The sequence below is a fragment of the Zalophus californianus genome, chromosome 14, assembly GCF_009762305.2.
Source record: "Zalophus californianus isolate mZalCal1 chromosome 14, mZalCal1.pri.v2, whole genome shotgun sequence".
NCBI lineage: Eukaryota > Metazoa > Chordata > Mammalia > Carnivora > Otariidae > Zalophus > Zalophus californianus.
Genome location: NC_045608.1, coordinates 73,221,506 through 73,236,715, shown reverse-complemented (window position 1 = coordinate 73,236,715; position 15,210 = coordinate 73,221,506). Strand labels below are relative to the sequence as shown.

The following is a 15,210-nucleotide window of genomic DNA, read 5'->3' as shown; positions in this document are numbered from 1 at the left end:
GCACATTTCTGTAAGTATTAAGCATCCCATAGAAAATGTGCTTCTCCGGAATTTAAATCAGTTTTCTTAATCAGTTTGGCACTATTCTTTAAACTCAATCCTGAATGAGTTGGCAGATCCGAATGAATTCCACACAGATTCCAGGAGGTTGTCACAGTGGGTTAGGTTAGTCTTTCAAGGGAGTATTTACCAAGCCAAAGGCCACTGATAATTGTCAAAGACCATTACACAAGGAAGTCTAAATTAAGAAAAAAATCTTCAGAAATATGGTAAATTCTAGGGGGACTCAGGGGTTCTGGTCATTTTAGGAATTTAGGGGCAAACCCCGTAGAAGTGAAGGGAATGTTCCAGGTTGCCATTTTTCTTCTTACAGCTTTGCAAAGTTTCTGGAGGATAATCAATCCAGGGACCTAAACCCAGAAGCCAGACTTTCGAGCATAGTGATACTCTATTCATTAAGGGACACTTTGACCCACTTCTTCAATCTGAGCTCCCTGGCAAGTTTTGGTAGAGAGAGGCGGGAAACGGGGTATTGGGTATCCATTACCTCCTTAAATGAATTGTCGAGTTAGTGAATATAAAATGAGATATTTTGTTATTCATTAACTGGGAAGCAAACGTGGATAAAATCATATAGAGAGGGAAGTTAACCCTACAGGAAATAAACTAACCGCAGTCCTTCTGACATTCCTCTACAAACGACTCCGTGCCCGACCCGCCTTCCGGGCTCTGCGCAAACCGTGGGGGTGGGGGCCGGAAGGGCGCGGCCGGGGGTAGAGAGGGTGGGGTCGGGGGCGTGTCCTCGAGGAGGTGGAGACAATATGGCCGCCCCGAACTCTTGGAGGACCTAAGAGGCGGTGGCCGGGGCCACGCCCCGAGCGGGAGGGCCGCTCTGTGCGCGTCCGCTCTATGATGCTTGCGCGCGTCCCCCGCGCGCCGCGCTGCGGGCGGGGCGGGTCTCCGGGATTCCAAGGGCTCGGTTACGGAAGAAGCGCAGCGCCGGCTGGGGAGGGGGCTGGATGCGCGCGCACCCGGGGGGAGGCCGCTGCTGCCCGGAGCAGGAGGAGGGGGAGAGCGCGGCGGGCGGCAGCGGCGCTGGCGGCGACTCCGCCATAGAGCAGGGGGGCCAGGGCAGCGCGCTCGCCCCGTCCCCGGTGAGCGGCGTGCGCAGGGAAGGCGCTCGGGGCGGCGGCCGTGGCCGGGGGCGGTGGAAGCAGGCGGGCCGGGGCGGCGGCGTCTGTGGCCGTGGCCGGGGCCGGGGCCGGGGCCGTGGCCGGGGACGGGGCCGGGGCCGGGGCCGCGGCCGTCCCCCGAGTGGCGGCGGCGGCCTTGGCGGCGACGGCGGCGGCTGCGGCGGCAGCAGCGGTGGCGGCGGCGCCCCCCGGCGGGAGCCGGTCCCTTTCCCGTCGGGGAGCGCGGGGCCGGGGCCCAGGGGACCCCGGGCCACGGAGAGCGGGAAGAGGATGGACTGCCCGGCCCTCCCCCCCGGATGGAAGAAGGAGGAAGTGATCCGAAAATCTGGGCTCAGTGCCGGCAAGAGCGATGTCTACTACTTCAGGTACCGCCCTGGGGGCGGGGTGGGGTCAGCGGGGTCAGGTCGGGGTCAGGGGTCAGCAGCTGACCGGGGCAGGGGATGTCATGATGAGAGCGGGACCCGAGGGAAATGGCAAAGACAGGCTGGCCTCTTAGTGGAAGGTCCCTGAGCCCTCGGGTGAGAGTTGACCCCAGAACAGTGACAGGACAGGCACAGTGTCTGAGTGGTGAGAACCCGGAGGAGGGCGTCTTACTGTTGACGGTGCTGGGGAAAGTGGTTTGTGGAAAAAAGGGTACTCTGGCAAGGATGGTTAGTCCATAGAAGGGTTAAAAGAAGGTGTAATTCATCGAAACTGTAAAACCCAGTCACTGTTGGCTCCTGTCCCAGCCTTTCCCAGATTCATCATCATAAGAGTGTTTAATCATGCACATGTGGAAGAATTCACTATCTGCAGTAATAAGGCTTCGGTTACTTTGTGAGATCCAGGAAAGTTTGGTATAAAGTAGCCACTTGGAATGCCTGAAGTTTCTTGGAACTCTCTTGGTGTTGCAGAACATATTTCTGAAAAGTGAAACACTGTAATATGTTGTTAGACTCCTAGACCAAAATTTGTCCCCCAGGGGATGTTTGGCAATGTCTGGGGACATTTCTGGTTCTCATACCTTGGGAGGGTGTGCTCCTGGCATCTAGTGGGTAGAGGCCGGGGATGCTGTTACATATTCTATAATACACAGGATGGTCCCCACAACAAAGAATTATCAGGCCCAGATGTCACCAGTTTGAGAAATCTTGGTCTAAATGATTCAGGTTTTCACCCTGATGTGATCTTGCAATCCTGTGCTCATGCTGTCCATGTCATTGGATGATCCAGTAAGCTCAGGAAAGTGCCTGTGGCTATTGATATCAGTGGAATTTTCTTATCAACAAATTTACAAATTTTTTAAAAATAAACCATCCTCGGCGCCTGGGTGGCTCAGTCGATTAAGCGACTGCCTTCGGCTCAGGTCATGATCCTGGAGTCCCGGGATCGAGTCCCACATCGGGCTCCCTGCTCGGCAGGGAGTCCGCTTCTCCCTCTGACCCTCTTCCCTCTCGTGCTCTCTATCTCTCATTCTCTCTCTCTCAAATAAATAAATAAAATCTTTAAAAAAAATAAACCATCCTATTTATAGAAGAGAATATAAATATGTTATATTCAGTGGTGTGGAGGGCCATTTTTGTGGGCTGTTTGAATCATTTTTCAGGGAATACATTCTGGTGTTGGAGCCAGTTATTGCCAGGCGTTTAGCCATTGGAATAATGTTCTGAAGGATTTACTTTCTTCATCAAGTAGGTTAATACATTGCCCCTGAGCGGGGGAAGGGGAATACATACACATACACTCTACAGTGTTTATGAATTGAGAGTACTTTTAAATAGTCTTGAAAGGTTAAAAAAAAAATACAAACATTTGTGTGTATGTGTTTATACACACAAGAATGTGGTCACCCCTGGAAAATACGTAAATGTGAACATATTCTTGATGGTTGCTCAAATATATGGAAAAATAGTTTCTGTAAATTTATTTCACCTCTTAAAGGAAAAAAAATGAAAGTGGTGTTGCATTAGAACTTATTTTGTCACTTGATCTGAGACCACTTACTTTGAAATCTTAAATGATAAAATGGCAATTTTATTTTAAACAAAGGTGATAATCTTATATTTCCCCATTATTAAATACTAAATTTACTTCAGTAATACCAAAAAGGTTATTGTGGAACAAATTGTTACTCCTCTCAAGTTCACTTGTTGTCATTTAGTGCTATTCACAATTGTTCACTTTTGCACATTCTTTCATTAACAACTTATGTTTTCTTTCTAAGCAGGTAGTATGCTATCTTCTTTCTGTGAACTATGTATTAATGTCTTGTAGCCAGTTATATTTTACAAGAATATTCTGTGTCTGGGATTGAACTCCTTGAGGAATAGGTGACTATTCTCAGTAGAGCATCTTAGACTTTGAATTTCACTCTCGATGGCATTTCTCCTGGGATATAATTTGTTTGGATTTGGGATGACGTATTTGTTCAGACTAACTGGGTTATTGCGGAGTGTTTTTTGTTTTCCTTGCAGTAGCTGGAAAAGTTATTTCAAAAAGGCATCTTGCTGTAGTGCTCATTTTGGTTTGTGGTCACTTAGTATTAATTTTAAATGTGTTGTAAATTTTTCAATGTTAACTTTTTTTAATATTTTAATGAAAGTTCTGTTTTTTTTTTTAAAGATTTTATTTATTTATTCATGAGAGACAGAGAGAGAGAGAGAAAGAGAGAGAAGCAGGCTCCCAAGGAGCAGAGAGCCCGATGCGGGACTTGATTCCAGGACCCTGGGATCATGATCTGAGCCGAAGGCAGACGCTTAACCATCTGAGCCACCCAGGCGCCCTCAATGTTAACTTTTTAAATACAAACTCAATAAATATTTTATGGTAGAAAAGCTGATATAATCAATTTAAAAAGAACTTTACAAACAAATTCATCTTACAATAAATGAGAAACCAGTATAGTGATACTTTCCAGAATTTAAGTCTTTTTATTAGGGGCACCTGGGTGGCTCAGGTCATGATCCTAGGGTCCTGGGATTGAGCCCGGCATCAGGCTCCCTTCTCAGCGGGGAGTCCGCTTCTCCCTCTCCCACTCCCCCTGCTTGTGTTTCCTCTCTCGCTGTGTCTCTCTGTCAAATAAATAAAATCTTAAAAAAAAAAGTCTTTTTATTAGTGCAGCATGATTTGCTTTTTACTTGTTTATACAAAATGAAGACACTTGGAACAGATTTGTGCCACATGTGTTTAGTTCAGGGTTGGAAGGAATGTTGTCTAATTGTTTATTGACTACCTACAAAATGTTAGTTACTTTGCGGGATTGTAACATTCACTCTTGATTCCCTTCTGAGAGGTTACATTCAGAGGTTGTAGGACACGGTAGCATGATGTGGTATTTGTAATACAGCAGTTGTTCTGACTTTGACTTCCGTTTGCAGTTATGAATGATAGAGGGCACCTACTCATAGTGAAGGTGAACACATTCTTTTTCAACCAAACTGTCACAGCTTTGCATGTCAGTATCCCCATATATGCCTCACCCGTTAAAAAACCAGTAGCTCACAAATACCAGCCATCTCTGTTAATAGGCGGGTTAAGAGTTAACTCTCCCATTGGTAATATGAACACCTGCACCCATTTGTTCACACAGATTCTAATAACGCTAACTCCTGAATTAGCCTGCCCCTGGGGAGATTAATTTAAACAAATCTGTGCCTGTTAACGTAGGGCGTGGCTTACCCTTATTAATTGGGCTGAAATTAAGCTCATCGGGAAAGCCTCAAATTTTGGTAAAATGGTGTTTTGACTGTTTCCCGAGACTGCCAAGTTCTAATAGGAAGGCGTGCCTCGAGTTGCCAGTTAAGCAATATAATTACGCCTTCTGTCAGGATTACTGATAGTGTTGTGGCAGTTCATATATTATCATACAAAGTGTGTTTTTAAAAAAAAGTATGGTTAGATAAAGTGCTGGATCCATTAGTAATAGTTTCTGAAAAGTTTGTTGCCATCATATGAACCCGTTATGTGAAAAATAGTTTTCTAACTGGTTTACTTTGACTCCTGTCATTTCTAGTTTTTGGTTCCCTGCAGTTGCTGACTGATATTTTTGAAATATTATTTTCCTCTGCATAGGACCCTACAGGAGCCAACTTGTCCTTTTTTTTTTTTATCAAGTCTAAACTTGTTGGTTTCTAGACTTTCAGTTATAATTAGGGTTAAAGATCTGGGAGTCATGGTAAACTGTTAAGCTGCTGCCATAAAATATGTGGTTGGATTTTGGAAACATAATAGTAAATACTTTTGTTTCTTGTATCAAAATTATGATGCATTTGTACCTGATCACTTCCCTGAAAAAAGGATATAGGGAACCAGAGAACAATTAGAATAATCGTAGGGAGCAGGTGCATGAAGAGGGACTGAAGTTATTTCACCTTGATCTGGAAAGAAGAGGACCCCGAGGCAGTGTAACCGAGGTCTGTAAAGTCATGAGTGATGTGATAAAGGTAGAAGTGTCTGGGGAAGGCAGCAGCGCGCAGGGGTGAAGAGGTCAGGAGCCCGACTTCTAACTCTGCACTTAACCGTTTGGTGCAGCCTTGAGCTTGTCACTACCCTTCCTGGTCCTGTGGTTTGTCGGTTTGTAAAGGGCATGTGACTTTACCTGTACCTCATAGTGTCACAAGGATCCAATTTCAGATCACTAAAATAAATACATAGATCTCTTGAAGCTTCAGATATGTTTAAGGACTAATTAAGTAAAACAACTCAAGTTGTGTGGGCTAAACATATAAATAGGTTTAAAAAAAATGTGTAGGTATATCTGACTTGTTACCAAAAGCTGGTATGCTGCATCGAGGGCATGAATTCTGAATCATTGAGCATGTCAGAGTTGAACCAGGCCCTTCCTTCTTTTTTTTTTTCTTTTGTCTTAAAAAAAAAAATTCTGCCATGTAGTCTTTGTTGGAAAAAACTAACAGAATGGACCAGGGGAGAGATTCATTGTCACAGTTCTTAAATATTAAAGTCTCTTTGGCTTTCAGTAAATTGTCTTTTCCCCTAATACGGCTTTCTGGCCATCCCTATGTAGTTCAGCCTGGTGTCCCCTGTGTTACTCTCAAGTTCATTTACATAGAACCTATGGCACTCTCACATAGCTGTCTTTCCCCCTAGGTACAGTGCTGAACACGTAGATGCTAAGTGTTTACCAGTTGATGTGACTCTTAAAAAATTTGTGAAACAAGTCTTAAATGACCTGTTAGCCTTTGCTTTATATCATCTAGTGGTGTGCTGGGATGAAATTGGTTGAGATATTAAGTCCAAACATTTTCCAGTTCCTTATTTTCATCATTAATGTTGAGGGTATTATAGAAGGCCAGAAAGCATTTTAGAGATACAGTGAAAATGGTAAGTAAAATGCTTATAGTGCAAAGATATGTGAGAAATCAATATTTGAATTCCATTGAGACTATAGGTTTTTTTTTTTTAGTATAAGGTCTTACGTGTCTTAATTCTGTGTGTGTTTTGTGTCACAGCTCTCATAGTTCTGGCAGCTATTAGTATTTTGCTAAATGCTTTCCATGTATTATCTTATTGGGTCCCTGTTAGCTATAGGTACAATTATCTCCATTTTACAGACGGGGACTTGGGACAGGGAAGTTAAGTAATATGCTTGAGGTTGTAGTGTTGGTAAGGGCCGAGTTAGAATCCTGATGCAGGGGATTTAACCCAGAACTTTTATTTTATTTTATTTTTTTTAAGATTGATTGATTTATTTATTTGAGAGCGAGAATGAGAGAGAGCACATGAGAGGAGATAGGGTCAGAGGGAGAAGCAGACTCCCCGCCAAGCAGGGAGCCCGATGCGGGACTCGATCCTGGGACTCCAGGATCATGACCTGAGCTGAAGGCAGTCGCTTGACCAACTGAGCCACCCAGGTGCCCTAACCCAGAACTTTTAACCACCCTGCTACCTCCCATAGAGATCCCTACTTGTAATTCTCAAATATTGCAACATTTCATGCCTAATCTACTTTATTGAGCTTGGCAGGCTACTAAAACCATGTAATTAGTTCCTATATTTACACCCTCAAGTTGACAAAGGGTAAATTTTAAATCATCTTTGGTAGTGAAGCTGTTGTACCAAAAGATGATCTTCCAGCTCTGTGTAATATTGGAGAGGAAAAAAAAAAAAAGGAAAAATTGTGGTAAATTAACATAATTAAAGCAGTTTTATTCTAGGTAATAGAAATGATCATTTTGTTCAGAAATGTTTCCCACCTTCTCTCTTACTCTCTCCATATATATATTTAATTTAGGATTGACCCTATTATTTCTCAGATATTCATATAGGCAACATGTTCCCTAAGGAGCAAGCTATAGATCACCATCATTTTATTTTTATTTTTTTTTAGATTTATTTATTTATTTTTATTCGAGACACAGATATACAGAGAGAGCACAGAGAGCATGAGCAGGGGGAGAGGGAGAGGGAGAAGCAGGCTCCCCGCTGAGCCAGGAGGCCAATGTGGGGCTTGATCCCCAGACCCTGGGATCATGACCTGAGCTGAAGGAAGTTGTCCAACCAACTGAGCCACCCAGGCACCTGGTCACTGTCATTTTAAAAGCTTTCACTTAAATTAGAAGAAATAAAATTGTAACTTTTGAGGGTTAAATGTAGCTTATTGAGATAGTTTTATGTGTTTCCTGCAAAAAGCTCATGTGCTTCTTTCAGAGTTGAGGTACAATTGAAATGTGCTCTACAGACCAATTAAAAAAAATCTCTTTAGTTGGAGGGAGGAACTAAATGTGATGTTTATTACTAAGTGCTTATTGCATAATTGCAAGTTTGACTTGCTTTAGTCTTTTTTCTTTTTTTTTTTTTAAGATTTTCTTTGAGAGTGTGAGAGTGAGAGAGAGCATGCGCTAGAGTGCACAAACGGGGAGGGGCAGAGGGAGGAGCAGACAGGGAGCCTGATGAGGGGCTCAATCCCAGGACCCTGGGATCCCGACCTGAGCCGAAGGCAGACGCTTAACTGACTGAGCCACTCAAGGGACTCTTTTAGTCTTTTTTCTTGATGTTACCTGATTGAAGCCTGGATCTGGAAATAAAAGATACATAGCTATGGTGGAAATTGTGCTCTGGTAATTCTTTCTCAGCTGTACCATCACAGCTTTTTGTGTTGTACCAGAGGAAATTTTGTTAGGGTACAGCATTGCCATCTGTCCTACATCTGATTTTTAAAATCTGACATGCAAAGTCTCACCTGCCAGAACCCCCACAATACCTATAATAGAGGAAATACATAGCTCAAAAGGAACCGATACACATATATTCTAAAAATAATCTCAAACAGAAATTGATGATTTTTTTCAAATTGCTTTTAAAATTTCATTTGTGAGATATAAAGTCATGATTTAATTTTTCATAATTTTAATTAATGGAACAGAAGCTGGTGATTTGTAGGAGGTGATACTTTGTGGGTTTTTTTTTTTTCTCTTTTCTTAGATTTCATAATGGTACTAATAGAAATCCATAACTTTTGAGCGCCTGGGTGGCTCAGTTGGTTAAGCGACTGCCTTCGGTTAAGCGACGGCCTTTGGCTCAGGTCATGATCCTGGAGTCCCAGGATCTAGTCCCATGTCCAGCTTCCTGCTCATCGGGAAGTCTGCTTCTCCCTCTGACCCTCCCTCCTTCTCATGCTCTCTCATTCTCACTCTCAAATAAATAAATAAAATCTCTAAAAAAAAAAAAAGAAATCCGTAACTTTTTAGCCTGTGTTTGAGATCTTTTTAGATCTGCATGATGAGTTAGAAATAAATCACCAACTCTTATTTTATAGAGTTACTGTTTGGCTTGAGTTATTAATACCCTTTGCAGCCTTTTTATTGGTCTTTTATGCTGTTTGCCATTTCCACTAAGAAATGACTAGGCAAATTGTAAAGTGAAGTTTTGTTTAACTTTATCAGAACATTTTAAAAAATATTTTATTTATTATTTGTCAGAGAGAGACAGCATGTGAACGCACAAATAGGGGGAGCGATAGGCAGAGGGAGAAGCAGGCTCCCTGCTGATCAAGGAGCCCAGTCTGAGACTTGCTCTCAGGACCCTGGGATTATGACCTGAGCCGAAGGCAGCCGCTTAACTGACTGAGCCACCCAGACATCCCTTTAGCAGAACTTCTAAAAACTAAAACTTCCCAAAGAAGAATAAAAGTATGGAATAGAATGAAATTTGAGTAATATCTGTGGATCTTATGATTTTGCTTTATCTTATAATACAAATTCAAACTTACTTGTTTGGGAATTTGATTGCATAAGCTGTATGTGAATATAAATAATAGTAAATATACCTTAAAATTAGATTTTAAAATTGATCATTTCTCATTTGTCAGGAACAGTTATGAGTTATTTACAAATGAGAGGAAGAGGAACATACCCTCTTTTATTAAAGATTTTTGAAATATATTTTGGTGTTCAACTGGAAGAATCCATAGGTTAAAGCAAGGATGAATGTCTTCAAATTATTTTTCACATGTATACAGTGATGTATGCATCTCTTTAAAAAGGACTTTTCTGGAGGCCTCTAGCAGAAATGGGCAAGTCCTATGGCCTTTTGAGCATAAGTCTGTTCACCTTTACCATATTTGCTGTAATAGTTGGCGGTCTTGTTGACCACCAGATTCTTAACCTCAAGGTCAGTGGGTGAGTTTGATTCATTTTTAAATCTCTAGTATCCACCACAGTCCCTGCTATGTGGAAAGCTCTTAAGAATTGCCTGCTGAATGAAGCAAGTAGTTAATACATTTTTTCTATTGGATGATCCAAGAAATTTCTGGTTAGTGCTGGCTGTAAATAGGCCTGCACTATAGAGGTGGTCTTGTGTCTCCTGCTGTACCCAGCATCCTGTCTTGTACTATACTAGGTATGCATATTTTGAATAGCTGAAGTAAATGTTCATATTTTTCTTTAGACTTGTATGTTTGTTTAGTGTTTGTGTATATATTATATATAGATTTTTAGACCTATGGAGGGCTACAGTAGACCTATAGTAGGGCTTTTGATTTCCCTTTTCATATTAAAAAAATCCTTTTATCCTTTGCTTTAAACATCTACCATCAAAAATTGCTTTTGTATCATGAGAGGATAATATATTTCTACCTACTTTTAACTAATTTTTTATTTCTTTGTGCTATAACTGTGAAGTTGCTTTAGTATCTGGTAGGAAGTAGTTTATAATAAAAAATAAAAATAATGTAAAAGTGGACATACAGAATATATGTTGCAACTTTTTACTGTTAGATCCTACAGTCATAGACTTACCTGTCAGTTTACCATAGCAGTTTCTAAATGCTTTTTCTCCATTCTTATTTGAAGACCAGTAATCTTGTCAGTAGACCACACTTGTGTTGCACTGGTTTAGAGTAAGAATGGAGACTTTTGAGTCAGAAGATTGGAACTTGAGTCTTGAATCTTGCTTGACTGTTTTAACTTGGACAGATTTATAAGTTTCCATAATATAAGCCCCCAATTTCTTATATGTAAATCAAAGGTAAGAAGTCTACCTCATGGAATTTTTTGAGATTAAATGAAAGTACATGTAAGGCATTTGGCATGTAGTAGATGGTCAATAGATCAATACAATGGTAGTTTCTTTCCCTTCACTTAATTAACCAACATAAACAGAAACATGTGCTTGTTAATTATGTGGAGATTCACAAATATTTTGTTTTATTTTGAAATGTGATGATGGCAGATCTTATGTGCATCAGAGTTTCTAGAAATATTTTTTCCCTTGATTATAAAAGTAATCCATGCTCAGTTTTTTTTTTTTAAGATTTTATTTCTTTATTTAACAGAGAGCACAAGCAGGGGGAGCAGCAGAGGGAGAGGGAGAAGCAGGCTCCCGGCTGAGCAGGGAGCCTGACATGGGGCTCGATCCGATCATGACCTGAGCTGAAGGGCAGATACTTAACCAAATGAGCCACCCAGGCGCCCGGTAACCCATGTTCAGTATGGAAAATTGGGAAAATACGGAAGAGTGTGGAGAAGCAGTGACAATCAGCATTATAGTCCTAACGAGAATCAGTGTTAAGATTTTGACATATTGCCTTCCAGTCTGTATGTATACGTGTTTATGTTCTTTTATTGTTCTTTTTATACTGAAAGAATCCATAGATGAGATCAAGGATGAATGTCCTTAAAATTATTTTTTAACATGTATGCAGTGATATATGCATCTCTTTAAAAAGGTCTTTCCCAGAGGCCCCTAGCTCTTTTTTCAAAATATAGTCTGTTTTTTCCTGCCTGTTTTTTATTATGGGAAAATTCAAACACACGCAAGAGGAAAAGTAGTTAGAAAAGTATAATGAATCTCCCATGTGCTCATCAATCAGTTTTAACAACTATCAACTCCTGGCCAAGCTTGTTTTAGCGATATTCAGCCCCCTTTTCCTCATTATGTTTTGAAATAATTCCCAGATGTATTTAATTCTTGACATTTCCATAAGTGTCCAGTCCCCAATTCAACCAAAATAACCAGTGTTTTTCCTTTTTCCTTTCTCAAAAAGTGAGTACGTTAAGGCAGTGGGATGAGAGTAGGTATAATTCTACATTCATTAATTTTTTATTTTTTAGTGGATCACCCTGGCTTTTATATGATATAGAGATAATAGAATTTGCTATCAGTAATATACTGTTTGCATGTAATTTTTTTTAACATAAATGCTGGTTTATGGAATGAGAATGATTGGTACAGAATTTGAATTATATTTAAGGTCTTTTATACCATTTAAAATTGTGTTGGTGATTCCTTAAACATATATGCCAAGGGAAGGTGGAATGCTGTCACATTTTACCAGCAGCCAAATTGTAAATAATTTTTTTCCTTAATGATCCTTTAAAAATAATTCTCTACTCCTCCCCCAACTGCTAAGGAAATTCTTTAATGCTCAGATTTGCCCAAACTCCATATTCCTCAAAAAGTTGAAAATAGAGCTACCATACGATCCAGCAATTGCACTACTGGGTATTTACCACAAAGATACAAATGTAGGGATCCGAAGGGGTAGTGCACCCCAATGTTTATAGCAGCAATGTCCACAATAGCCAAACTGTGGAAAGAGCCAAGATGTCCATCGACAGATGAATGGATAAGGAAGATGTGGTATATATACACGATGGAACATTAATGCAGCCATCAAAAGGAATGAGATCTTGCCATTTGCAATGACGTGGATGGAACTGGAGGGTGTTATGCTGAGTGAAATAAGTCAATCAGTGAAAGACATGTATCATATGACCTCACTGATATGAGGAATTCTTAATCTCAGGAAACAAACTGAGGGTTGCTGGAGTGGTGGGGTTGGGAGGGATGGGGTGCCTGGGTGATAGACATTGAGGAGGGTATGTGCTATGGTGAGTGCTGTGAATTGTGCAATACTGTTGAATCACAGATCTGTACCTTTGAAACAAATAATGCAATATATGTTAAGAAAAAAAAAAGATAGCAGGAGGGGAAGAATGAAGGGGGTAAATCGGAGGGGGAGACGAACCATGAGAGATGATGGATCTGAAAAACAAGCTGAAGGTTTTAGAGGGGAAGGGGTGGGGGTGGGTTAACCTGGTGATGGGTATTAAAGAGGGCACATACTGAATGGAGCACTGGGTGTTATGTACAAACAATGAATCATGGAACACTACATCAAAAACTAATGATGTAATGTATGGTGATTAACATAACAATAAAAATTAAAGAAAACAAAAAAACTACTTTTCAGTTTTCAGGGGGTATATTCAGTTTGTATACTTTAATGTTTATGTTCTAAACATTTCAGTATAGAAATTTTCAAACGGATATACAAAAGTAGAGAAAATCATATAAGAAAGTACCAAGTACCCAGTTCAACAATTGTTAATCTTATTTCTTCCATACCCCAATCCACTACCCCTGATTCAACCTTCATTATTTTGAAGCAAATCTGACATTAGATAATTTCATTAATAACTGCGTCAGTATGCTGTTTGTGAAGGTAACACTTAAACTTGTAGAAGTTTTATAACCATGCAGAATTCAGTATTTCAAAATTAGAATACAAGAGGGTTATTTACCTGATACTGGCAGCAATTGCTCTATGGTTCAGAGGAAGGAAACATTCCACTACTTCATTCGGGGAAGGCTTTATGGAAGAAGTATAATGTGAATTGGTATTTCTGGGCTCTTGGGATTAGGGTTGGAGCCATGCATTATAGATCAGGTAAAAGGTGTGGTTTGCAAAGGGCCGAAGAGGGAAGCCATTCAGCCTTTCGGAATAGAGTGAATAAACCAATATAGTTGGAGCAAAGGTCATTTGGTCAGAGGAGGGGAAAGTAGGGTGTAAAGGTGCGGAGGAGGCTAGATGAAAACGGGTCCTACGCGCAGGGCTAAGATGTTTGGCTCCCATTTGCTAATGGGCTAAAGTCATTGAAGGCCTTTAAATTGGAACTGTGGTCAGAGTGGTGTTTTGGGAAGAGTAATTTGAATAGGTGAGAATGCAGAGACAAGCAAATAGTCACTTAGCCTCTCCTGGTAATTTAGACCCAAGGTGATAAAGACTTGATTTAGGCAACAACAATGGAAAGGAAGGATGGATTCAAAGGTGAGTATGAAGGAACTGGATTTAGTAACTGATGGGAGAAGAGAAGTAAGACAAGAGGAGATAAAATCTGCAGAGGAGGGCTGAGGATGCATGTTAAGGATTGGGAGGAAAGGAATTAGAGAAGGGGGATGATTTGTAGGTAGATTTCTTTGTGTGTGTGGCGTTCAGCTTTGAAGCAATGGCATATATTATTTGAATTAATTGATTTGGCAGTTTTCTGATTACATGTTTTTGTACTGAAGTACAAAAAGTTAATTTGAATTTCAGATCTTAGTCTCAGCCAAAACTTGACTTGTGGAGACAATTAAAGTTAGAGAAATTTTTTTCAATATGTACTCTGTAACTAACAAGTAAGCTTTAACATTTATTTATTTTTTGAAGATTTTATTTATTTATTAGAGAGCACATGAGAGGGGGGAGGGTCAGAGGGAGAAGCAGACTCCCCGCTGAGCAGGGAGCCCGATGTGGGACTCGATCCCGGGACTCCAGGATCATGACCTGAGCTGAAGGCAGTCGCTTAACCGACTGAGCCACCCAGGCGCCCAAGCTTTAACATTTAAAGGAGTAGAAAACAATAGAAAGTTGATGTTTCTTTATTCTCAAAACTTTTCCAGTGCTGTAGTTTAGAGGATTTTTAGTGTGGAGGTTTTTATTATTCCTCACAAAGTACTATTGGCAAGTGATGCACTTCTGAACATGATCTTCAGCCATATAGCTACCATCTGCTGTCCACAGTGCTCCTTGTCACTCATAGGCCAGTTTCACCTTATTGCACTCTGATTATTGCCACCCCCACAGTTCATCCTGTTAGAAACTGGTTTGAAGATATACTTGTGTTTGCTCAGACTCTGGTCTCATAATGTTTGACTAAACGTCATGATGATCCGTGTTACCCAAGTAACATGGAAAAAGAGGTTCTGCTCTTTTAGAGGAGTGTTTTCAGAGTGCAATTGCACAGGCAAGCAACGGGTTTTCAGAAGAATTAATTTTTGTATGGAGACTGGCAGGGCATGTTACAGTTGTCTAGCTCAGGGAATGATGATTACAGGTGAGTTTATAGAGTGATAAAATGTGAATACCACTAAATTAAGACGATCACAATTTAAGTAGTTTCTGGTGTCTCAGTGAAGTTTTTTTAGAGTTGAAAGTCAGATGCCAAATAAAATTTCTTTCTTTTTGATAATCTGTAGTTAGAAACCTCCAAGACAGAGTTAGGCTTAAGAAGTGCTTTAAACAGTTTAATCAAAATGAAAGCAAAGACAGTTCAAATGATGAAGTGTTCTTAAAAAAAAAAAAATCATGTCTTTGATTTTAGTTTAATCATTACTTTAGGGTATTTGGAGGGTAGGAAAAGTTAAAGGTGAAATCACAAGTTGGTTCAGGGCTGGCATATCTAGGGGCAGTTGGTAGGGAATTTTTTTTGTGGTTGAAAGTGAAATATTAGTATTTCATTACTGGGATTAGAAGTAA

The 15,210-nt window shown here is 40.6% G+C and overlaps 1 protein-coding gene across 1 annotated transcript in view; it reads left to right on the top strand.

The window, feature by feature from the left end:
- The first annotated feature begins 846 nt into the window (after window positions 1-846).
- Window positions 847-15,210, top strand: part of MBD2 (methyl-CpG binding domain protein 2) — a 69,917-nt gene continuing 55,553 nt past the window's right edge. Inside the window, exon 1 of the mRNA XM_027575739.2 lies at window positions 847-1,558. Coding sequence (XP_027431540.1) covers window positions 1,020-1,558 — 539 coding nt within the window. The 5' untranslated portion in view covers window positions 847-1,019. The remainder of the gene's footprint in view (window positions 1,559-15,210) is intronic.